At 36.9% G+C, this 27,902-nt stretch overlaps 1 protein-coding gene across 1 annotated transcript in view; it reads right to left on the bottom strand.

Annotated features, from left to right (window-relative positions):
• Window positions 1-27,902, bottom strand: part of LOC306868155 (SRC kinase signaling inhibitor 1-like) — a gene marked incomplete at both ends in the record, with an annotated part of 124,123 nt that overhangs the window by 39,974 nt on the left and 56,247 nt on the right. The window contains 3 exons of the mRNA XM_079414205.1: window positions 7,672-7,698; window positions 15,746-16,062; window positions 21,400-21,425. Coding sequence (XP_079270331.1) covers window positions 7,672-7,698; window positions 15,746-16,062; window positions 21,400-21,425 — 370 coding nt within the window. The remainder of the gene's footprint in view (window positions 1-7,671; window positions 7,699-15,745; window positions 16,063-21,399; window positions 21,426-27,902) is intronic.

Raw genomic sequence — 27,902 nt, forward strand, 5'->3', positions numbered from 1 at the left:
TGTGTAAGACCTTGGTGGAAGAGTGGAGTAACATCTCACAGTAAAAACTGGTAAATCTGGTGCAGTCCATAAGGATGAGAAGTTCTGAATTAATTAAAGCAGCTGGTGGACACATCAAATGTCTGTGAAACTTGTTCAGTTTATGACTGAACAAGCCGTAAACTAGTTTATTTTTTTATATAAAAAAATATTTACATGTTAAGAAACTTGCTGGAAATGAAAGCAGTTGAAAGTGAGAGGACATTTCTTTCTTGTTGAGTATATAACGCCAACATGAATCTGCTATGAGGTTTGACTGCGTCGTATGATGAATTTTGTTAAGGGAATCTCTTTAAGATAAAAAAAAAAAAAAAAAAAAAAAAAAAAAAAAAACTTTTTTGAGATAAGGGCAAATATGAGTAAATACAGATCAGAAGCTAAGGAATGATGTGACACATTGTTGCAGGTAAGAGCACAGATATCTAAATGTGTAAACTGCTCATACTTTCCATATAGATGAAATACAGCTTCCATAAATACTTTAATTCTGACTGTTGGCCAACAAATGGCAACAAACTCTCAGTTGTTTCAAACCTGAACCAAACTGAAGGACAAAACGCAGCACACTGTTAATCAATGCTCCAAGTGAAAACACCATCCACATAATCAAGATCTCCTTCTCTCTCAAGCACTAATGCACTTTCAAACGGCCTTTTGTCAAATGCAATAAACAAACCAGCTCTCAGTTTCCTTTCAAATTTGTATTTGCGTCAATAAACGTGTCAGCGTGTGTGTCATATTACCTTCCTAAAGTGCCTGTATTTTCTGAATTAAACAGAATCAGGGATCCCTGCAGGATTCTCTGCAATAAATCTCCACCTTCATTGCACACACACGCACTTCAGTTCTGTTCCAACAGCAGGAAGGAGGACAACCTCTGAATCAAAATACATCTGACTAGAAAATGAAATGAAGGTAACAGCATCTGACAGGACTGTAGTGTGAACGGCATACGATTATGGTAAATACAGATGCAGCTGAGAAATCCACTACAACAACAGAAGCAGTAATACTAAATGCAACATGAGGCAGTACAAATCTGAGAATGAAATCACTTATTATTCGCTCATTCACTATATACTCAGTACCACACAGTGAACAAACAAACTTTGAATTAAATACCATGTAATAATTAAATTAATCATAATAAAATTAAAGTAAAAATATTCTGAAAGGAATTTCTTTTTCACGTGATACCAGTATTTGGAATTTTACACTGCATTGTTTTAGAGTTAACAGAAATGTCCTTAAAATTAATGGATAAAGTTCCTGAGCTGTCAGTACTTGCGTTCTTTTATTTTTGTGCATATGTTTTTGGAATAAAGTAAACAACATTGTTTAGCTGTTCAGAGAAAAGTGCCAAGAGAAATATTTTAATGCACAAATATTAGACTTAGTTCAGGAGACATAATCAAATTCTCAGTCTGTGTTTCATTCACCTTGTTTTATAATCCTTTATAATCCTAAAGAGCAATAGTGGTAAACAGATTGAGCTTGTTGGCTTTATATTATGTTATATTATATTTATATTATAGACGCGCGCTCCAGCTTCATTTTAGTGTCAGGCGTGTCATTTCATATCAAATCGCGAAAGAAACTACGAGCATGCAATGTCGTGATCAATTAAGTCATGAAGTTACCAAAAAGGCGATTAAAGCTGCCATAAAACTGTGTCTAACATGTTATACATGAGTTATTAAGAACATGTCTCTGAAATGGTTTTCAAAACTGTTCTGGAGCATCATAGCACTGTCTCCCTCATCTAACACACTCGATTCAACTCGTCAGCTCATTAGTAGAGACTGAAATGGGTCAGAAAAGGTGATGAGAGTTGAGAGAAAATACGATGCGTGTCAGATCCGCGTCACGTTCAGCAGCAGCAGCTCTTAAAGAAATAGAAGCCAAATCAACCCAATAACCAGCTGCTGTGATGTCTGTTCTAAGGGTTCATCTGTATTTAGTTTAGAATTTAGTGTTTCATAACTGTATTCAATTTCTGTATATTTCTGCTGAGGGGCACAGGTAGATAAATGTGACATTTATCATAATGGGTTTATGTGAAGATTGTTTTAAGTTCATTTAAATTAGAAGTTATTTTTAGAGTCTAATAAATGTTCAAATTGAAAGCTCTTAATAATGTAATGTTGAATGGCAATAGTCAATATTGTAATGCATTACTTTTAAAAGGGGGATTTGGTTTTTTTAGGGAAATCAGTATTAATTGGCAGTGTTCGGGGTAATGCATTACAAGTAACGCGAGTTACGTAAAAATATTAGTTTTTTTCAAGTAACTAGTGAAGTAACGCATTACTTTTTAATTTACAAGAAAATATCTGAGTTACTTTTTCAAAAAAAGTACTTTTTTCCCATTTATTGACTGACAGTGCGCTGTTTGAACATGCTGTTACTGTAGTCCTACACTAAATGTGAATGTGCATTAATTCATCCCACTCGCAAAAAACAGATTTAGTATTCATCAAAATGAATTAAAACAGTGAAATGCAAACTCAGAATATGACGCAAACCTGCAATAATTAAATTTGTTAAACAACACGAATGTATCTAATCCCATTTTATTAACCAATGTCTTTGTTGCTGACCTTTGATGATCCAGTCCAACCATACTAATAAGCAAAAATGACTTTAGATAAACTAACAAGAGTGTTGAACCTTCTCCTGTGTTCTACTTTACAGACGTGAATTTACTTTTCCTTCAGCCTGAGGTTTATTCATTACACTTTTTGGTGTGAAAGGTTCATTTGCTATAAACAGAACTTCTTGTATTAAAAACAAATCAAGCCCTGCTCATATTTAAAAAGTAATGCAAAAGTAACGTAACGCATTACTTTCCATAAAAAGTAGCTAAGTATTTAGTAATTAGTTACTTTTTTAGGGAGTAACGCAATATTGTAATGCATTATTTTTAAAAGTAACTTTCCCCAACACTGTTAATTGGTCTTCAGACATAAATAAAAGATGCCATTAAACAAATATTAAAAATATACTGTCTTTATGTTGTTTGTACATTAATTTGAAGATTGAATGTGAAATTATTGCAATATAGAATTATATTTAAAAATTTGAATGTTAGGTGGGATTAACCGCGATTCATTTCAGAAAAATATACGATTAACTAATGCGATGAATTTTTTTTAATCAATTGACAGCACTAATATATATATATTGAATATATATAAGTATATATGCACACACATAAATATTTCACACACACGTGCTTATCCTAAAAATCCTGACAAAATTAAATTCACAAATGAGATAATATGCAACAGTAAAATGAACGTGGACAGCATAGCCTACATCAAGTTTTTGAAATATGAGTTCATGTAATTACATCTCTGATTATTTAAAGCTGAGCACATTATTGAGGTCTATTTTGAAGCTCTTCTAACATATGAGATTACCATTATATTTTTCTTATGAGAAAAATCTGAGAAAAAGACTAAAATCTGAGTATGAACACCTAAGCAAAAGTCTCCATTAGTTCTCCATTTAATTTAATTGCCGTCTAAAAGTAACGATTAAGATATAACAGAAACCTCTTTTGTGTGTGTGGGAATGAAATAGAAAAAGAGAGGCATATTTTTCTTTCCTTGTACATGAGAGAAGTGTGTCTATTTTAGATAAGTTGATGGGAGACATTGTATAATATAAGATATAATGTGCACAATTTTATTAAAATAACATTATTAACCATTACAAAGAGACAGACAGAGAAAGAAAAGGAATGAGATAGAGAGAGAGAAAATTAAAAAAAAAAGAGAATTGCTCTTGAGAATAATCTTTCTCTCTCTCTCCTGCTATTGTTAGACACAGGCTGAAGGCACAGCAGAAATTGCTCCAGCAAATTACAGTAGATTGAGGCCTATTCAGTCCAATGCTGAGAGAGGCAGGGAAAGCAGGGAAATGGTAAACTGGTAGGTGGTCATAAAATGGCGGCATTCTCTGCACTTATCATTGGGACTAATAGCAATGATGAAGACTGAAATGATAAGAGGAAGGGAAGGAGGAAAATGGATTAGTTCAGCACACCTTTACTGTCTGCTGGAGGACAAGCTGTGAGCTGTCACCCAAAACTAGAGATAACCGGTGACACTGTTCAACAAAAACATAAAAATAATGCTAAACTGGATACACAAGCAGTGCGACGTGTTCGGTGTATGTCTTTGTTTATGCTGCATGTGATTTTTAGGATACCTTGAAAGTCATTCAATGGGCTGAATTTGGTAATGACTGTTTTTGGAGAAGCTACTTTAAATTGTAATTCGACAGGCTACAGTACTTTAGTTACTCTTTGTAAAACACCTAATTATATTGAAACTACATAAAAAAAACTATATTATTATTTCTTATTTCACATATTACAAAATAAATAAAAATCACAGTTAAAACTATATCTATCGAACCTAGGCTCATTGGAGAACCATGCCTCTACCCACATTTTTGCAGAAGTTGGAAAACCTACCTATATTGTACTTTCCATTCACTGCAGTTTCCAGCTGAAACTGCCACTAGTGGCAATAAAACACCAAAACATTTCAGACAAAATATGATTACAGGACAGATTATCAGTTAATAAAGACATTTTTCTTGCATAATATGTTATGACCTCAGAACACTTCAAATTTGTAAATTAATTTGCATGCTTTGTAAATTAACAGTTTGATGCATGACAGAACCAGATTTAAATGCAGTAAACTTGCTTAGTAGCACACCTGGTACAGCACTGCACTTTCAGCGTTCAGGAGGGTTCAGGTATATGAACCGATTAAAAAGACTTGTAGAAGCAGGCAAAAATGGCATGTTTACTTAATCGAATGTGTTTTTATGTCAAATTTGCTTTTCTTAAAGGGGTCATATGATGCGATTTCAAATTTTCCTTTCTCTTTGGAGTGTTACAAGCTGTTTGTGCATAGATAAAATCCCTGAAGCAGCAAAGACTAAAGTCTCAAAACCAAAGAGATATTCTTTATAAAAGTTAAGACTTGTCCAAGCCCCCCTAAAACGGCTCATTTAAACATGCCCCCACATATCTACGTCACGATGTGGGGAGATTTTCATAAAACCACCCAAATGTTTACGCAAAGAAAGGTGGGGGAACTATTATTCTCACTGTAGTATTGTTGCTGCCGCCGGCGCCATGTCCCGGAGACGCTGTGTTTCGTTGTAAAAGTGAAAGAACTTTGTTTGGGCTTCCAAAAGAGGACACAACTAGAAATCAGTGGTTAAGTTGTATTTACAACACTGTTCCAGAGCAGTATATGGCAAATATTTGAGTGTGTGCAGCGCATTTTATGAAGGACTATTTCCAGAATCTGGCAGGAGAGTAGCCTACAATGCTGGCTTGCACAAAGGCTGTTTCTATAAAGTGGGGCAATTCCAACTTTGCAAGGACAGTCTGGCGCTTCTAAATCTGCCTGTAAGTATGTTTCTGCTACTGACGATTGTAATGTAAAGTAGTGCTTATTGTTTGTCGTTTCTCCGATCACAAATGCAGACATGGTAATGTTAAAAAGACTAAGTCAGGGGTGTCAAACTCAATTCCAGGAGGGCCAGAGCCCTCTACAGCAAAAAACAACAACTAATAAAACAAACAAAACACCCTGATTATGCAAAACAGCAGAATTTAGTAAAACATTACGAAAATAAACGAAAACCTTTAAGTGATGAATTCAGTAAATCATTCATGCATCATTTAACTAATGAATCAGACCTCCAAGAGCTACCTGAAAAATGCTAGTTACTTAAAAAGCCAGAAAACTATTGTCAAGCTACTGAATGTTTTGGTAGCACCACTACTTCAACTTAGCTACTCCCCAACACTGTCAATGATGAGCTCTGCCCTCTCTTCACTGTTAGCATATGGCTAGCTCTAACGATTTGAAACATCTGAAAGAAAAGAACAACAGAAAATGCTAATGAACCAGCACTTGGACATCAAAACACATTTCTAGATACAAGGAAGTTATCAAAGTAAAAAACAAGGCAGCGCAAATGAGAGAAGAACCAAACCAACAAATCACAGCTCTGACAGTAATTTGCAGAGAGGCTAATTTTATGTGGCGTAACCAGCCAGGGGAGACGTTTGCTTTTAACAGGCATCTGTTTGGGGCCTCAGAATCTATACCTAAAGGAAAAAAAATTCTGAAAGCATCTGACAATTCATCTTACCGTGAAAAGAACACGCAGAGAAGGAGAAGGAGAAGAGAAGAGAAGAGAAGAGAAGAGAAGAGAAGAGAAGAGAAGAGAAGAGAAGAGAAGAGAAGAGAAGAGAAGAGGTCCATAAGTCAGTAAACAAATAGACAAGAATAGAGAGTGTCAAGATTAAGTATTGGATAAACGAGAGAGTTTGAGGTGTATCGTGTCGCAAGGGATTTGGGGTGTCAGGTCAGAGGGAGTCCATTAGTCTAGAAAGTCTAGAGTGAAACAAATAATATGATGATTCACAAACCCAACTGAGATGCCGAACACTCTGGCAGAAAAACAGCAAGATCTCATTAGTCCCTAAATCAATGTCGACATGAACTCAAATTTATTTATTATAGTTATTTAGTATCTGGATAGTCAAATCTAAAAAAAAACATGACATTACTGCCAGACATAGAGAATGAGTGCGTGTCTGTTGACAGGAGGAGTGTAACGTGAGTAAATAAGTGTGAGAGTGAATATGAATGAACAGAATCAGGAGGCTCCAATTACCGAGTCTCAGTCTAATGACACTGTTTATCAAAGCCTAAGGCCATTTCCTGTGTCCTTCGACAATTATACACACCCTCCAACGTCGCTAATACACATAATAGACATTTTATCCCTGACAGAATAAATATCATTCACAATATAGGACAGGTTCAATAACGAGGGGTTTGATGAAGTACATAAGTCTATAAAGTTTCTGAACCCACATGCTACCAGCATACTCACTGCTGTGGCTTTCTGATTATTTTTGCTTACGGTCTCATTTCCTGGGTTTTTAAGATGCTGTGACAATTTAAAAGAAATTTTGTTTTTAAAAACATCTATAGAGACCCATGTGTTCAGTTCTATTAAGTTGACTTCAGCTGTAAGACTTTTATGGGTTCTGTGGGCAGGTGTGTAAGAAAATGGAGGAGAGGAAAAGAGAGATAGAAAGAAAGAACAGGGGAATGAGATTTAGAAGATAAAAACCAGTGAAGCAGATCATCACAAATCAGCCTCAGACCTGCACGGCCCACAGATCAATGACTTTTAACACACCTGACACATGATACACACCTATTCAACACCATAGACTTCAACTGTTTTTATCTGATGCTCATTGCAATTACTACAGAGTATCATCATTTAAGGCTGCCCATGCAAGCCGCTAAAGGGCATTATTTAGCATATTTAAGATTTATCTCACTTTTGGCAACAATTATGTCCCCGCTGCTCAGCCCAGACAGAATCCGCTGTAATTTTTTTTGCATTTCTTTGTTGATTTTTGGGATGTATAAAACTTGAAGTGAATTCAGAGTGGGCCAACAACAGACATCAATATACACCATGTAGGCTACATACAACAAAAGAACACAAAAACAGGTATCAAAAGAACAAGTTTTTGATATAGGAACACACAGAAGTAATCAAAGTACTGACCTTAAAGCTCCAGTAGTTTGGCTGTTGCTATGGAAAGAGAGAGAAGAGAGAGAGCATTACTTAGAGATTTATCTCTGTGTGTGGTGACACCTTATACGCAGTCACCATCCCCAACCATTTGACATCTTTTGTGATGAAATAATGTGAAGGAAACTATGAACAGAGAGAAAGAGAGAACAGATCCCTGGGAGAATATCTATCAAAATTTACTGAGAATTTTGGACACACGTTCACTTCGACTCACTCTAAATAATAAGCAATTGTAAGTAACTACAACTAATATATTGCATAACTTAAGGCCTCTTTATACAAGCAAGATAGAGCTGCTCTAATTACTGCTTTATTATTTATTCTCTAATTACAATATAATATTTTCATTCACCATTTGATGCAATACGTATTTATACCACCAAAACTGACGTTCAAAGTTAAGGGCAGAAGGATTTTTAATTTTTTTTGTAAGTCTCTTATGCTCATAAGGCATTTATTTGATCAAAAATATAGTAAAACAGTAACATTGCAAAATATTACTTCAATATGAATTTCAGTATTTTCAAGAAACAATTGTGCTGCTGATTATTTTTTGTGGAAATTGTGATACATTTTTTTCCCCAAAATGATGAATATAAAGTTCAAAAAAAGCATTACTTTAAAATAAAAATCTTTTGTTACATTATAAATGTCTTTACTATCATCTTTGGTCAACTTACATTGCATACAATTAAAAAAACTTGTGTTGGTAGTGTATAAACAGCAATAAACAGACTCTTTATACCACATATGCAGCGATTTGCAAAATGATGGCATTACAGCACATGGTGACACAGTGACACATAATTCCTCTAGTCTGGTCATCATATGCAGCTGTTCTGAATGGGCCGGCCCTCTAAATGAGTCTGCATGAAGGTATTTTGAGGCTTTCTCTCATCTGTCCATCAGCTGCCCTGCCTGACGGACTAACTGACAAGATTGCAGCAAATGAGAAAAAAAATTAATTAAAAAGATTCCCTCTGTGTCTATGTTTGGCCTGCTGCCCAGACCTATCAATCATACTGAAATTGGTCAGCTGTCTGAACCGCTCACACCTATCTCTCCAATTTCATCCGTGAATTTCACATTTACAGAAAGTCAAAGACATTACCATCTAAAACCAGATTATGATGTCTTTTTTTTATTTTCTTGGTCACTTTTTACTCTTTTGTTGCAATTTTTATTAAAAAAAGAGAGATAGTGAGAGAAAGAAAACTAATTTAAATCACTGTCATTTAAGACAGCATTACATTATTAGAAGACAAGTTAAATAAACTAGTGAGTCTGAAAAACGTGGTTAATAAAGTGGTTTATTTTCTTTATTCAGTTCATTATAGCTACAGGGCCTGAAGTTCAAATATTCTTTGAATAAAACTCAGACTGCCGCTTATTGGGTGAACCCAACCCTGCTCGATCAAGACCTTTGAATATTTCATGGCCAAGTTTAGACTACATAATCAGCTGATTAAAAGTGTGTGTGTACAAACATGCATTTAGAGAGGAAAATATATTAATTGGAAAACATAACATAAACTAAACATTTCCTTCTACACAAGGCCAAAACTGCTGCTGAACTCCCTTGAAACAGGATGTTGATATCATTGGTGTATAATAGCTCACCGCTCATATAACAATACTTCAGCATTATATTTCTAGTAAAATAATATTCTGTGTATTCATTCACCTGCTTTCAACTTTGTGCAGTTCATCCTGCCAATGCCTTACAAGGAGCAGTAATATGAAAAATACATGCAGCTCTATGAAGCACTACTGCAAATATGTGCTGCATGTTTTTATATCAAATACACACAAACACCCCAAAGTTGAGGTTAAGACACTAGTATACACACATTGCATCAGGGTCTCTCCAAAAAGAAAATACCACATTTACCTATAATCATATAATATATATTTCAGTGTTGCTCAGTGTATTTGTGTTGCTGATATATGGAGAAAAAAACTGGCCAACCCTTCTCTGTGTTTATTCTGTTATAAAGCAGGTTTAACTTGTTTCTACATCTGGGCTGTTTTAATGATTGACTCTGCCCCTCCAGACAGAAATGGGTCAGATATAGGGGCAGGGCCTCACCTGTAGGGATTGATTCTGTCAGGTACTACTGAGCGGCAGATGGACCCATTGCATTGCTGCCAGGAGGTGTTCTGGTACTGAAGTTCAGCCTAAAGCCAAGCATTTTGAACAGTTGATGGTCAATCCGTGGGGATAAACCGTACTTTGGAACAGCTTGAGATTTAAGTACCTGCTCAAGGACGTAATATTAAATGTCTCCCAGCAGCATTCTCGTATTACGTGGGACATGATTGTCTGAAGCATGAAAGGAATGGCAGTGTAGCCAGTCTACACACCCCTTATTTTCAACACACACACTCAAACATTCACATATAAATGTAAAGGTGCATGATCCACTGGATTCACTGGCTGATAAAAAAGTGCACTTTAAAAGTGGACACCTATCAGCATGGATATAAGAAAAGCTTTTGGCCATCTCTTTATTAATTTAGTTATTCATAATTACAACAGACCAACCCTATACCAACCATAAAATGCAACTTATATATATATATATATATATATATATATATATTAAATATTACATTAAATAAATATATAATTAAATGATGCTCGTAAATACAATTTACAAAAAAAGTAAATATATAAAATTACATAAAAAAGTAAATATATAAAAATACATTTATTTATTTATTTATGAACCACATTTGCTTTTGATATCACCCAAAATGAGATTTTGTCAGTTTTAGCAAACTCCTAGCAACATATCTCAGCACATTTGTCTGAAAAGTATGGCTAAGTTAGAAGCACGCGCACACACTCCCCTTCATGGCCATTTCAATTTGTGCTGTGGTCTCCAGCCAAACCACAGAGGAAGTGAAAAATTCACAGCAATGAAAAGTCTCCTAAATCATTTCAATGTGACAGCCCTAAATTTCTCTCTTTGACATAGCTTTTGATAAATAACTGAAATAACACAACTACCGACGCCATCATATTGGATCATAATTGAGGGGCCGCTTCAGCGTCTTATGGATTTATGCAGTGCAGGGCCGGTGAGCTGTGGCTTGATGATGTTATTTTCCCCTAGCAAGCAGAATTCCATGGAGTGGTATGAGGCCGGCATCCTCAGTTGCTAAGAAACAACTCTAAATGGGGGATAATTGACTGTCTAAGCTGCGGCTGCTTTTGCCAGTGGAAAATCAACAGCATGTTTAAGGGTTAATAGATGATACAGGTGCATCTAAAAGGGAAACATTTAAAAAAGGGATAAATAATGCAAAACAGATTTCTTTCAGAACCCAAAGCTCCCTTATGAAAACTAAAATTCTGTTTATACCTGATACTAACATTAATTTCTTATGGACAGCACTAAATAAAAGGGGTTCAAATTGTTTTGGGATTCGATCACTCAAACCACATTTGGAAGCAGCTGAAAATGCTAATCCATCAGTCTCACCTGTCAATCACCCATTGCCCTAAAGTCAGTGTTTATTCGACAGTTACATAAAATAACGCTGAAATCTTTAATAATGCAGAATTTGCCTGACATCAACAAGCAGCAACACAGATCACGTGAAAAAGCACATCCAAAGTGCAAAACTAACTGAAAATTCTGCTCAGAACACAATGCTTGTGCTGAGATTAAAATTTGGATGTAAATTTGATAATATTTTATCAACATGCACTGATGCACTAACTTTAAGAGTGACTTTGAAAACATTGGTGTTGAAACCATTTTCACCCAGGAATTGTAGTACAATTAACAAATAATTACAAAGAAATGGCAAGTAACACTGAGTTGAACATGAAATTTTGAAGTAAAAAAATTAAAAATTGTATTTTATGGTAAAATGCACTCCGATATTCTGTTTTAAAATTGATCAGTTTGAAAAATAATTTTTAAAAATTGAAGTTTGAAAAATCATTTTTAAAATGTAGTCACAAAATCAGACAGCGCATTTCAGAAAATCAGAAACGCATTTGCAACATTTTACTATAAGGTGAAAACAGCTGACCAGTTGTGATCGATACTGAACTGCATTGACACATGGAAGTTAACCAACCTCAATCCTAAAGGTACGGGAATAAATACAACTTGCTGTTAAATGCTATAAAGTGAAAACTGGTATTGAAATATAAATTATGACTCATCCTCGCGCAATAATCCCTAACTAGCATTAATCAGGAGGTCAAAATAAAATACTTCAAAAGTGCAACAGAGCATGTCCCCTTTAGATCCACCTCATGCATGCATCAGAAACATAGTGGCTTTTGTTTGCAAGTCAAATGCCACCATGTGCACCAATACATCAGCATTACAACTCAATCCACCTTTATTAAAGCAGAAGCACGTCCTCATGCGCGTTAAACACAACAATCAGGCCTGAATACTAGTTGCATCTGATCCTGTGACCTATGGCAAGCCGTTTTGACTTTTATTCCTTCACATGATATGAATTCTTGATATCAGGAATTACATTTCCACTAGTAACAATTGGAATTTCAACTAGTAAGAAATTAATTATTGATATCAACAATTGATTTTGAATGGCAGCCTATAGTGACATTTAACTACTGAAAATACAATTACAGATATCAACAATTTAATTGTTGATATCAAGAATTAGCATTTTAACTAGTGAAAATTGAATTGTTGATATCAAGAATTAATATTGTTACTAGTGGAAATACAATTGCTGATATCAAAAACAGCCATTGTTACTAGTAGAAATGTAATTCCTGATATCAAGAATTAGCATTTTAACTAGTAAAAATTTAATTGTTGCTATCAAGAATTCATATCATGTGAAGGAACAAAAGTCAAAACGGCTTGCCATTGGTGACTAGCATTAGTCTCCACCTGAGAAACATGTGTCAGCGCAGCAAGACTACATCCAGCTATACACCACCTGACCAGCATGCAAAACAGCTCTTCCTTCCTCTCACATGCACACACGAATACAAATACATACATTCAGTGCATTCATGCGCAGATCCACTCACACTGAAAAAATCAAACCCAAGCAGTGTCCATCTGTATGCAGTCACCACATCAAACAATCTCGCAATGACCAAACAAATGAAGCCGTCAGCGCGAATCTCACCTGCACCTGCATGCATGTGTGCTTCCTCCCTACACACACACATAGCGCGCTAGATGCCTTCAGTCTATGCAGCTGGCTGTCAGGTGTGCAGAATACTCATTCTCTTATTCCTGCCCTCTCTTTCTCTCTCCGGCACATGCGACGGCAGGTTCTTTATTTAATTCATTACAGCATCGGCTGGCTACTGGCTGCTGCTTTAACTCTTCCGTGCTGGAGTCTTGGAAAAAAGGCTGGCGGAGGGTAATTAACTCTCCTCCCGCCGATTTACACACCGTTGCACTCATCTGTCCCCTCTCTCGCTCTCTTCTTGTCCTCCTCTTCCCCTCCCCCTTTCCATTATTCCACCACGGCTGCAGATAGGCAAATAAATAAGGAATTCCTGTAAAGCGTCTTCCTTCAGAGGTGAGGATATTCCGAAAGCATTCCCCCTTTTCTTGTCTCTCTCTCTCTCACTCTCTTTATTCCTTGTTCTCTCGCTCTCTCTTTCTCTCCAGCCTGACCTTTGCAATATGATATCACCAGTTTCCATATAAGGGGGGTGTTGCCTTGGCAACCATGGACTCCACCTGTCTCTCACCAAACCTCCCCGTCTCTCTCTCTCTCTCTCATTTGATCCTATCATCTCTCTCACACTCACTGGGCATTAATGTCACACTCAGGTATATACTGTGATGAGAATCACATACATGAGGATGAAAGAGCTGTAAAATAGGTGATGAAACGACAAAAGAGAGCCCTGCTGAAAAGACTAGCTTAGACCAGCATGAGTTCCCATGTTTATGCTGGTTTGGTGCTAGTCTAGATTGTGGACTATCATAGTCATGTGTGAATATATCACTAGAATATGTCACCGATAATGACATATCATAGTCATGTTGTTCACCAACAAAAAATGTGCAATGGCCAATCTACTTAAAGGAATAGTTCATGCAAAAATGAAAATTTACATAATTTATTCATGTTGTTTTAAACCTGTATGACTTTCAGTGATGCACTAGATGATTGTACTTGTTATTCTAGTCAACAACAACCTTTCAAGCTTCAAATAATGATTTAAACTGTATTAATAAGAACTACTGGTAACACTTTGTTATAGGGACAACTTATTTGTAAAAAATAAAATAAATAAAAATAGGCTACAGTTTGAATCAGTTTATTTTAGAGGTTTGTCCATCAAGTTTAAACTATTTTTCATATTGATTCATTTTCAGTGTACTATATCAATTTCTAACTGAATAAAATTATAACGTAAATTTCATTGCAGCGTGTTATTTACTATCCTTAAATCGTGTGATACATATTTCAGCTTTAAGTCTGTCGTTCTGCCCTCTGGATCCACATCTGCCATTAAAGTCAAGTTTTGAATAACATGAGGGTGAGTAAATAGTGACAGAAATTTGGGTGTACTATCCCTTTAAACTAGTTTAAGAAGCCTGATAGGTCATTTCAACAGGAAAAAAAAGAACAGAACAAGAACAAAGGATTGTAAATCATTTTCTAGGGGGATATATTGATGGAGAGATAATGGGATGTTGGGTATGATTAGAAAGCCGAGGCAGAAAAGTCTCTTTTTCAACACTCATCCCTCTGAAAATATCAGTGCAGGTGGATTTTGAAAGATTTGAGCGTAAACATGTCTGTTATACCTACGTGTCTCTCACTGTCTCTACAGCTGATTGGCTGATACTGGTTTGATGCAGTGACATCATCCATATTTGAATTCAACATTACGTCACCCTCCTCCATAAGAACCAGTTGTTCCATTCACAGAGTGGCTGATGTTTTGCTGCACTCTAGCATGCAACTGCCTGTTTTCTATGGTGAGTACAAAATGTTTCAATGACATTTTGACAGCGTTTCTAAAGCTGTGTGGAAGCTGGGGAGATGGGGGCATATTAAGTCTATGTCACCAGTGACTGAAGTGTTTGTATGTACTGCAGGCTCCATGTGTCAATGACTCCTTCAGAAGACCTCTCAGATGGGTACAATTTCAAAGCCACATGTTGTGCATCTTGTGTGTGAGAGAGTGTGTCCATGCATGCTTAATGTAATTTACACAAGCAGCATATGTTCCTGAATCAACATCCTTTTGTAGTTACGGGAGTAACACTATTAACCGGTAAAAGGGTTAAGGATGTTGCAAGGATGTTGAACCAAGAACCCGTCCTATTTGTGTGCATTTTTCCAAATAAACACACTATACTAACATTGATAATAATCAGAAATGTTTCTTGAGCTTTAAAATAGCATATTAGAATGATATTTGAAGGATCATGTGACACTTAAAGCTGAAAATTCAACTTTAACATCACAGGAATTAATTACATTTTAAAATATATTCAAATAGAAAACAGTCATTTTAAATTGTAATAATTTCTACAATATTACTATTTGTACTGTATTTTTGATCAAATAAATTCAACCTTGGTGAGCATAAGAGACTTCTTTAAATAACAATCCCAAACTTTTGAATGGTAGTGTAAACATCTTCTCTAATATGACATCAACTTATTAAATAAAATAGCTATAATAAAATAAGCATGTAATTTTTCACAGGAGTGTAAGTTACTGTACTTTTAAAAATATTACACATATATATATATATAGTAGTCAACATTTGAAGTGGATCAAAAAAGTTCATCAAAGTTGTGCTAAGACAACAATGCATTTTGATTTTAGGTTAACTTTGATGAAAGGTTTCGATCAGCTTCAAATGTTACTGACTGTTAACTAAAATAAAATTAAAATAAAATAAAAATCCATAACCTTAACCATTAAAAAGAATATTGTTTCCTGTGCTTGCCCTAAACTTAACCCTGGAAAATGATTGGTGAATCAGAGTGTTGTTCCATGTTATTCACAATAACATTGATCCAGCAACATCAAACAAGGTAATCCTTGTACATACCTGTTCACGAGCGTTTCTCTCTGCGGTGCCCCTCATGCTGCCGTGCGAGGGGGATGGAGAGGGTGGTAAGGAGTGCTGGGGAGGGTACTTGTTCTTCAGGTGGTCCATGAAAGTGTCCCGCTTGCGTTCCATGTCGGCCTTGTGCAGGTTGGTGAGGGCCTCCAGGCTCTGGGCGGCGATGACCGTGTGCCGGTGCTCAGAGGTGTGGACCAGGCCCACGTTGGAGAAGCGCCGCGCGCTGTTTCCCAGCGTGCGATATTCACGCGGGTACTCCAGGTCATCGGTGGAGATCATGTGACCTCCGCCACGCTCCGGGTCTGGTTTGAGGGAGAGATGAAAGGGGGCGAGGAGGAGTTGAGGAACGTGAAGAGTGTGGCACCAGCATCCATTCGGTCATGCACGACCACACGCATACATGCAACAACACAAATACATTCACAGACAGACGGTGGAGGAGAATAGGGGTGAAGGGGAGGAAGAGAGAAAAATGGGATGAGATGTTAGACTTATTACAACAGAAAGGAGCACAAGAACGAGTGGCTGCTCTCTGCACAGTTATTGATCTCAGGTTTAGCCAAAAATAGGGAACTAAGGAAAAGTAAAAGCACTGAGCTATAGATCAGAATAAAGAATGGAGCCAAAATTTCTCTGTAGGAGATTACATTTTGCTTTGCCTGTCGATTCGCTTTTGTCATCCAATGTGGCATTTCTTACTTTCTGAGCATACATACTGGATCACAGACCCCAAGTGCATGCTCCTCCGCAAGCAAATTCACATATACTCGCATGAAAATATGTTTATACAAGCAGGGAGAGAAAAGCATTTGAAAAATTTACTACAGAGATCAGGGGCATCATGTACAATTTTTTTGAGGGGGCACCAGTGGCATTTCAGGCTCATTGTATGCTCTAGACGGGATAAGTGCTTTTAAGCACTTTTCAGCAACTTAAAGAAATAGTTCACACAAAAATGAAAATTCTGTCATCATTAATTCACCCTCAAACCATTTAATGCATCAAAAATTAAGGCTGAAGTATGTGACAAAAGCAGTATGTCAGAATTCACAGTAATCATAAAAGAGTAGGCAAAAAGTACCCAGATGATCTGCTTCAGACGAGATTCTGAAGTGCGCATCCAATTATAATCTCATGAGGCCACAGGAGAGGATTTCTGAATGCCAGTGAAGTGACGCAACTGATGCTGGTAAATCACATGACAATGACAACATGGCAAATGAAGTACACACAGATTACATTCAAGCAATACATTTTAAACCCGAATTCTGGAAATGTTGGGACGTTTTTGAAATTTGAATAAAATGAAAACTAAAAGAATTTAAAATCACATGAGCCAATATTTTATTCACAATAGAACATAGATAACATAACATAAATGTTTAAACTGAGAAATTTTACAATTTTATACACAAAATGAGCTAATTTCAAATTTGATGCCTGCTACAGGTCTCAAAATAGTTGGGACGGAGGCATGTTTACCATGGTGTAGCATCTCCTCTTCTTTTCAAAACAGTTTGAAGTTTCTGGAGTTTTGGTGTTGGAATTTGGTCCCATTCTTGCCTCATATAGGTTTCCAGCTGCTGAAGAGTTTGTGGTCATCTTTGACGTATTTTTTCGTTTAATGATGCGCCAAATGTTCTCTATAGGTGAAAGATCTGGACTGCAGGTAGGCCGATTCAGCACCCGGACTCTTCTACTACGAAGCCATGCTGTTGTAATAGCTGCAGTATGTGGTTTTGCATTGTCCAGCTGAAATGCACAAGGCCTTCCCTGAAATAGACGTCATCTGGAGGGGAGCATGTGTTGCTCTTAAACCTTTATATACCTTTCAGCATTCATAGTGCCTCCCAAAACATGCAAGCTGCCCAAGCTGGTGGGGATGAACGCACCATCATTCCCGTCCCAAAGAAACCTACGATAACAGGACTTAATGACTACAAACCTGTGGCTTTAACATCTGTGGTCATGAAGTCATTTGAAAAACTGGTTTTGGCTTATCTGAAGGACATCACTGGACCCCCTGCAGTTTGCCTACAGAGCAAACAGGTCTGTAGATGATGCAGTCAACATGGGACTGCATTACATACTGCAACACCTGGACAGACCAGGGACTTATGTGAGGATCCTGTTTGTGGAGTTCAGCTCAGCCTTTAACACTATCATTCCAAACCTCCTCCTGCCCAAACTAACTCAGCTCTTCGTCCCCACCTCTGTCTGTCATTGGATCAACAGCTTCCTGACAGACAGGCAGCAGCTAGTGAGGCTGGAAAAATACACATCCAGCACCCGTATGATCAGCACTGGAGCTCCTCAGGGCTGCGTTCTCTCCCCACTGCTCTTCTCCCTCTACACTAACAACTGCACAGCTAAAGATCCCTCTGTCAAGCTCCTGAAGTTTGCAGATGACACCACACTGATCGGCCTCATCCAGGACGGTGACGAGTCTGCTTACAGACAGGAGGTTAAGGAGCTGGCTGTCTGGTGCAGTCTTAACAACCTGGAGCTCAACACGCTTAAAACAGTGGAGATGATCGTGGACTTCAGGAGAAACCCCCCTGCACTCCCCCAACTCACCATCATGAACAGCACTGTGACTGCAGTCGAGTCATTGAGATTCCTGGGCAGCACCATCTCTCAGGACCTGAAGTGGGACATTCACATTGACTCTATTGTCAAAAAGGCCCAGCAGAGGTTGTACTTTCTTTGCCAGCTGAGGAAGTTAAACCTGCCACAGGAGCTGCTGAAACGATTCTAATCTGCCACATTGAATCCGTCCTCTGCACTTCAATAACTGTCTAGTTCAGCTCAGCTACCAAATCTGACCTCAGAAGACTACGGAGGGTAGTCCGGACTGCTGAGCAAATCATTGGTACAACCCTCCCCACTCTCCAAGAACTGTACTTATCCAGAGTGAGCAAAAGGGCTGGAAAAATTACTCTGGACCCCTCACATCCAGCACACTCCCTCTTAGAACTGTTGCCGTCTGGTCGACGCTACAGAGCTCTGCATGAGCACCAGAACGACTAGACACAGGAACAGTTTCTTCCCTCAGGCAATCCATCTTATGAACATTTAAACTCTTAACAATAAACATGAAACACACAACACTATCATACTTTTTATTTTTTATTTAACACACATACTAATTACATTTCAAATTTGCACCTAACATACCTGTACATACTGAATTGTCTATTTTGTATATTGTGTTTGTGCTATTGTGCATATTGTCCGTTTTGTATATTTGTACATAATTTTTTTATTATCTGTGTCCTGTCGCTGTCATTCTGTCTCACTGTGGAGCTACTGTCACTAAAACAAATTCCTCGTATGAGCAAACATACCTGGCAATAAAGCTCATTCTGATTCTAATTCTGATTCTGATACCATATGTACCCCCAGGGAGGACACGGTGGTCTCATCTGACCACAACACTTTCACCCAGTTCTCCTCTGAATCATTGGCAAACTTCAGACGGGCCTGTACATGTGCTTTCTTGAGCAGGGGGACCTTGTGGGCGCTGCAGGATTTCAGTCCTTCACGACATAGTTTGTTACCAATTGTTTTCTTGGTGACTATGGTCCCAGCTGCCTTGAGATCATTGACAAGATCCTCCGGTGTTCTGGGCTGATTCCTCACCGTTCTCATCATCATTGAAACTCCACGAGGTGAGATCTTGCATGGAGCCCCATGGAGTCTGAGGGAGATTGACAGTTATTTTGTGTTTCTTCCATTTGTGAATAATCGCACCAACTGTTGTCACCTTCTCACCAAGCTGCTTGGCGATGGTCTTGTCCCTGACATCCTTGGACAGCTCTTTGGTCTTGGCCATGGTGGAGAGTTTGGAATCTGATTGATTGATTGCTTCTGTGGACATGTTGTCTTTTATACAGGTAACAAACTGAGATTAGGATCTCTCCCTTTCAGAGAGTGCTCCTAATCTCAGCTCCTTACCTGTATAAAAGACATCTGGGAGCCAGAAATCTTGCTGATTGATAGGGGATCAAATACTTATTTGACTCATTAAATGCAAATCAATTTATTACTTTTTTTCAAATGCTTTTCTGGATTTTTTTGTTGTTATTCTGTCTCTCACTGTTAAAATAAACCTACCATAAAAATTATAGACTTATCATTTCTTTGTCAATGGGCAAACGTACAAAATCAGCAGAGGATGAAAATATTTTTTTCCCCCACTGTATCTAATCATGTTACAGACCTGATCTCTATGAACTTAATTAGTTGCTAGATGTTCTCCCAGCTGAATCTTTTCAAAATGTCTTGTTTTTTCAGCCCTTTGTTGAACCCATGCCAACTTTTTTGAGACCTGTAGCAGACATCAAATTTGAAATGAGCTCATTTAGTGGATAAAAGTGCAATATTTCTCCGTTTAGACATTTGTTATTTTCTCTATGTTCTATTGTGAATAAAATATTGGCTCATGGGATTTGAAAATCTTTTAGTTTTAATTTTATTCAAATTTAAAAAAACGTCCCAACATTTCCGGAATTCGGGTTATACTATATAAAACATACTTTTTTTTAGCAGTCCCGAAGTAATTTCTTATTCAAAATAATTACCTAATCAAGAGAGTATGTAATTTCAGACGCAGAGTAAGTTATTATTACGTGTCAAATAATCACATTTGAGCTTCCATGTTTACCATATTTGATTTGCTCTATGTATGTGTGTTAATGTTTATATGAGAAATTAAATCTGTTCATCGCATAAAGCAGTCATGTCTCTTCAGAAGACTTGATTTAAACATTCAAACTTGGATTATATGCTTGATTTATATGGATTAATTTTACAATGTTATTTGTACTTCTAGATGTGTTAAGGTTTTGGTTGCATGGACTTTCAATGGATGGACAAACAGGAAGAGTGAATTTAAAAAAATATCTTCATTAGTGTTCCAAAAATAAACAGAAGTCTATTAATGTGTTTGGGAGGACATGAAAGTGAGTAAATGATGACAGACATTTCATTTAATCATTTAGTTAAGAAGAGTTAAAGGGATAGTTCACCTTCAGTTGCTGATCCCCATTGACTTGACTTGTGATTTTTTTTCCATACTATGGAAGCTAATGGGACCAGCAACTGAAGGAGAACTATCTCTTTAAGAAGATGAAAAAACAAACAAACAAACAAACAAACAGGTGAGGAAAATCTGTTTTAAAAAAAGAGTGATTCTATAATATAGTGAAACATGTGACCTACATTTTATTCCACACATACTTGCGAATTGCAGTTACAGCATCTACCAGCAGGGGCAAACTGACCCATGCTAACCAGCCAAGCCTTGACACCTTGGTTTACTGTTCGGGCCCCCTCAGTTTAAAAGTGCATGACACTTCTGACAGAGCGGCACAAATATGTTTACGCATTCCCAAACTGCCTCCAAGGATAAGAGGCGCAATCTAATGCACATGTAGCTTCATTACCCCTCTCTCTCGCTCATATAGACAGGTGGCTAATGCACATGGCACGCAGACAACACTGGGCCAGGCAGTATGCAGAGACAAGACATTGACATACAACTGACACAATCAGTGGGACAAAATGACAAGCTGGTCAGAGGCTCTGATTGGCCAGAGGCAGGCCGACATGAGAGGATGGGAGTAGCTGGTGGTTACCTTGCTTCGGAAAGCAGGCCCCAACACTGGCTGAAGAAAAAAACAAAACATCGACCACAGTTAAGCTCCTCGTTCTCTCTTTCATTCCCTTTATCTCTCTTTCATATACACGCATTATAATTGGCTTTGGTGCTGTTGGCAAGAATTGATTCCCAAATCATGTCTCTCTTTTGTATTATGCAAAAGGAATAGGAGCATTGTTCAGTCAATAACACAAAAAATGAAATCCTACATGAGGAGCGAATTCTCTGACTGCTGTTCACAAAATATAGAATGGCGCTTCTCACATTGCTGCTGTCATTTTTTTAGTGCTTGTGTGTAAACAGAAGCTTTCGGTAAACATCCTCAATAAGAAAGGGGTTCCAACCGAAAACCTTCCCGAGCACCTTCTGTCAAGAATTTATGTGTCCTTAAAACCTCTGAACAAACAAATACAAACACCCACACAATCACTACATTGAACTTTAAATTTAACAACCATTCCTCCTCCTAGCTACTGCTCTTCACTTATTTTCTCTTTCACATGTAACAGATTCAAACCTTATAACCTCTTATGACTAACACATCAATAAATACATCTTACAAAAACTGATATTGTGAGGCGTTTGTGTGTGTTATGAAAGTTTTCAGCAGGGAGTGAGGTCAGAGAGGGAGGTATTGGCCCTGATCGCTTGTGTGGAGTAATTCTGTTAATAAAATGTTCATGAAGTACCTGAATGTGCTAGTGGGCTAAAATCTAGCCCCTGGTGATGGAATACTGCATTTAAACCTGAGGCCAGATTACAGGAACACGCTGAGCATAACAAAACTGCTGAAAGCTGCAGATGACATAGTGCTTGAATAATATCTTCACTGATTTGTTTGTATGTTACTTCATTTATTCATCATGCCATATAGATTTATTATTTCACTAGTCAATCCATTCCACAGTTCCTTGTTAGAACAATTTACTGTATGTACAACAAACTTGTAGTTAATTTATAGTAAACTGTCAGTACTGGCAAATAGCTCTATGGCAAACTTTTAGCAAACATACACTAATGTTCAAAAGTTTGGGGCCAGTAAGTATTTTTAATGTTTTTGAAAGAAGTCTCTTATGCTCACTAAGGTTGCATTTATTTGATCAAAAATACAGCGAAACAGCTGTATTGTGAAATTTGATCACGACTTAAAAGAACTTTTCTATTTTGATATATTTTTTAAATATAATATTTGGTAACACTTTACTTAAAGCCTTTATGTATTATGCAGTATAAAGGGTTATTAAAGGATATAATTCATTACAATTATTCATAATGTGTGTTGTAATACATTATATCTTGTAAATAATTATAAGCAAATTAAAGGGGTCATATGATGCGATTTCAAGTTTTCTTTTCTCTTTGGAGTGTTACAAGATGTTTGTGCATAGATAAGATCCCTGAAGTTGGAAAGACTAAAGTCTCAAAACCAAACAGATATTCTTTATCAAAGTTAAAACTCTGTCACACCCCCCTAAAACGGCTCATTTAAACACGCCCCCACATGTCTACGTCACGATGTGGGAAGATTTGCAAAACACCGCCCAACTGTATAAGCAATGAAAGGGGGCGTGATTTTTATTCTTGCTGTAGTATTGTTGCTGCCACCGGCGCCATGTCTGGAGACACTGTATTTAGTTGTAAAAGTGAAAGTACTTTGTTTGTGCTTCCAAAAGAGGACACAACTAGAAATCAGTGGTTAAGTTATATTTACAACACTGTTCCAGAACAGTTCAACCCAAATATTAGAGTGTGTGCACTGTGCAGCGCATTTTACAGAGGAGTATTTCCTGAACATGGAAGAGTAGCCTACAATGCTGGCTTGCACAAAGGCTGTTTCTATAAAGTGGGGCAATTCCAACTTTGCAAGGACAGTCTGGCACTTCTAAATCAGCCTGTAAGTATGTTTCAGCTACTGACGATTCAAACGTGAGTTTTGAGCAGTGTAAAGTAGTGCTTGTTGTTTGTCGTTTCTCCGGTAATGTTTATGCATGGTAATGTTGCATTGTGACGCGTAAAAAGACAGTATAAGTCATTATAATCAGTAATTATGTCCCCACTGAATGCAACAAATGCCTCGTTTATAATGGGTTTTACTGTTTTTGGGTCGTCGCGCCGGGACACGGCATCACCATACGGTGAGGTGCGTAACATTTTCGTCTCACACTTGAGGTATTCGGCCAATCACAACACACTGGATAGCTGGCCAATCAGAGCACTCCTCGCTTCTCAGAATGATGAGCTTTGTAAAAATCGACACGTTTCAGAAAGGAGCAACAATAATTTACAGAAAGTGGAAAATAATGTGTTTTTTAAACCTTAAACCACATACACACATTGCATTACACTAAATACACAAAATAATGTTCTTTTTAGCAACGTCATATGACCTCTTTAAAAATACATAGAGTAACAATGAAGTGATAAGTGTTACAATTATTCATGAAATTGTACAATGCATAATAAGGTGCATTACAAGGCATAATTAATGCATTGAAACTACTTCTATAGCGCTTTATACATAAAGGCTTTAAGTAAAGTGTTACAGTACTTTGTTTCTATAATAGCAGTGCTGAATTTTAAGCAGCAAATCTTCAGTATCACATGATATTTCAGAAATCCTTGTCGAAAAGAGTTTGTGCTGCTTAATAGTTTTGAGGAAATCATGATACATTTTTTTTCAGACTTTTTAAAAGAACAGCATTTATTTGAAATTTAAATATTTTGTAACATTATTTTTACTGACCAAACTTTTGAGCTGTAGTGTAAATATCTGCCACTAGTAGCAAATCGTGCAGTGATGTGGCAACAACAAATTATTCACAAATTTGCTAAATTAAAGTGTGATTATTCACATTCTTTTAATTTTGTTAATGTAACTTCGGTGAGAAATGTTTGAGAGCCTGTCATAAGAAGTATGAACTGTTGTGATGAACTGGCACTTAATATATTATAATAATATCTAACAACATATCATGCACTTCCAGCTCAGTGGGATTTGAATCACTCTTTTCACTGACTAAACTGTCACCGTGGTCTCCCTATTGCCTCTTCACCTCCTTCCAGGAAGCTTGGGGCTAAAAACACCATCACCATCCAATGAATTATTCACATATTATTTAAAGCATTGAATCTGAAAGCAGCTGATGTTTTACTAAGAAGAGCTGGTGCTTTAAACAAACATCAGGGTTGTTCTGAGAAACAGACAGCAGCGGTGCTTCTGAGAAATGGTTAAATTGAATGACCTTGTGGTTAATGTTGTTAGCATTGAATACTTTAATATCACTCATACTCTCCTGAGAAGGAGCATTATCTTTCAGAGATCAGCCTGTTGAAGGACAGACGGAACTGATACAGACTTACCATGATACTTGCTCTAGGGAGTTTGAACCACTAATGCACCCTGACAATGTGACTAAACTGTGTAAGCTTTAGCAGGAAGAGCTTTGAATGGAAGCAAGAAGGACATGTTCAATTCACTTAAACAGGCTGAAAGGCTGAAGAATTGAGTGATATCACTGTGTTAAAGTTGTTTTGTTCAGAGAACAACAACACATTGGTGACTGCACTAATAAAACTGAGCCTGTGGTAATTTGATGGCCTTAGCTATTATTATTTTTACAGTACATTGTGAAATCTCATTAATTTTAATACATTTTAAAATGTTATTTATTCCTGTGATGGCAAAGCTGAATTTTCAGCATCATTACTCCAGCCATATGTCACATGATCCTTCAGAAATTATTTTAATATGCTGATTTGCTGCTCAATAAATATTTCTTAGTATCAGGGTTTAAAGTTCAAGTTAAATATGAAATAAATAGAAATCTTTTGTAACATTCTAAAAATCTTTACTGTCACATTTTAAATCAGTATGACATAAAATGAATAAAAGTATTAATGAAAAGCATTAATTATAGTAATATATACAGACACAAATACTCTAAAATTATAAAAAATTTCAATATTTTTTTATTAAATAGTTTCAATAGAAGTAGTAGTAAAAATCTTGGTTTTACTTGTGGATATTGTGGCTTTACTTAATACATTAATAAAAATGCTAGAGCTGAAGCATGATTATTATGCAAAAACTACAGTAAATTTACATTTAATGTGTATGATAAATAACGCAATCCCATGCAGCTCTGCTCAGAGCTGTATTAAATTAAAGTAAGGCAGTGCAAAGTCAAAGGGGACCACTTCGACTGAATTTGAGTCCACAATGATCCCAGATTAATGCAATAAAGCCAAAAGGCTTCAAGCATTGATTCCAAGAAAACTGCACCCTGCTGTCTCATTCTCTCATCTCAGATCATATACCCTCAGTTACTCATTCTCCTAATAAAGACAAAATGCTGGAACAAAAAAAACACCTTGAGTGTAAGGAAACAAAGGGCATTGATTTGAACTGTGCATGGAAGCAGATATCATCAGCTAAGAGAGTGGAACCATCTGATGTGCTAAAAGCAGGTAACTGCCGCAGGCACAGAGAAAGAGAGAGTGAGCACACAATGCCGGAAGTGGAGATGGGTTATTTGCCTCCATCCATCACAGAAGCCAAGCTAGAATTACTCTGACAGGCAAAATCAATGCAAAATACCAGCCTGAGAACGTGTTAGCAAGACCTTTTCAAAAAGTACAAGAGAACAATGATGTTTAGTGAGCAAGAAGGAGTGAGGGAGAGAAAATGAGAGTTAACAAACTCTAAACACTAAAGTCATCTTTATCCCACTGTTATGAAGAACTACTGTGTGCATAGGCAATACTTGTGCTCAATACAATGTGTGTCTTTGTGAATTTTCTGATAACTTTACAGCACAGCTTTGTATTGCTGCATATTTAATCTAGAGACTTTTTTTTTATCTTCCAGAGATTAGAATGACTTGAGCTCCAGCTTTAGTTTGCAGCTAAAAATAATAATTTTTAAGAAGCAATTTCAAATTCCTAAATTATAAAAGTTTCCATCCGCATCATAGTGGCAACACTAGCATGCTAAAAATAAAAATGATGGAACTATGGATAAGTAAGTGGAACTGTGTGACTGCAGCTGCACCCAATCAAAATATGCCTGTAAAACAGGTGACCAATCAGAGAAGAGAAAATCCCTGGCACATTCTAGGACACAGGACAGTAAAGAACCAGCAACAACATCAAATGCTACATATTTTGTAGGGAAACACACAAACAGTAGTTTAATTTTAGCACCCTAAACGTACATCTTCTAATGCCTCCCCTCTCATCTTCCCCCTGGCTGTTCCTTTAACCACAGCAAAACACACACATGCTGCCATTAGGGAGACAGACTGCCTTCTGCTCGCCTGGGAGCCCATCAGGAGCATATGGAGAGGAGAGAGAGGAGGAGGTTATGAATGATGGGGAGGCAGAGGAGAGACAGGAAATAAACAGACATGCACCAATTTGTTTTGAAGGAAGACCAGTGGCAGTTCTGACACCCTTGGACTTGAAAAATGTTATATGTATGTATATATATTTATATAGATTAGGCTCAGTAAGATTACTTTCATTCAGCAAGGATGCATTAAATTGATCAAAGGTGACAGAAAATGTTACAAAAGACTTTTATTTCAAATAAATGATGTTATTTTGAACTTTCTATTCATCAAAGAATCCTGGCAAATGCATTATGGTTTCCTTCCACAGTGTTTCCAAATTGATAATACTAATTGTTTTGTTTTTTGAGCAGCGAAACAGCATATAATGATTTCTCAAAGATCATGTGACACTGAAGTAATGGCTGCCATCAAAAGAATAGAGAACAATAGAAAACCCATACTAATATATATATATATATATATATATATATATATATATATATATATATATATATATATATATTATACTAATTCCATTTAAGTGAGTATGTATTCTTATACATATGTTTGAGGTATATCCTGAATTTCTCAGAAAGAAACGAAACTACTGCTAAAATGAGATCACAAGCTGAGTTTATCAACACAGACTATAAGAGACACTTCTCCTATCTGTTGCTAAATCCTACAAAGTTAAACAAAAACATCTTTACTTAAATACACACACGTACAGATGTGCCTAGAACCTTCCATTATGCTCATTATGCAGCAAACACACAAAGCCAGTACTAAACATCGGAGGATGTTGTTTATCATCAGTGTTTTAGTGCACACACTAAAACAGCAACAGCCTTTTTTACAATGGCCTCTAATGTTTGGCTGCTTAATTTTTGTGCCACTGGTGTCACTCAAGTTGTCAAGGTGTTGCTGGTTAGCATAACCCCATTAGGCCCTCCTGGCAGTTACTACACACTTTGTAGGCCAAAAACATATTTCTCCATTGAGCCATTCAAAATTAACCATGTATCCCAACAATTTGTCAGTCAAAACCTACCATGAGAGCACATATTCAAATAATTAAAGAGAATGAGAGAATGAGAATGAGAATGAGCTTTATTGGCCAAGTATGTTTACACATACAAGGAATTTGTTG

This window comes from Barbus barbus (assembly GCF_936440315.1).
Source record: "Barbus barbus genome assembly, chromosome: 4".
Taxonomy (NCBI): Eukaryota; Metazoa; Chordata; class Actinopteri; order Cypriniformes; family Cyprinidae; genus Barbus; species Barbus barbus.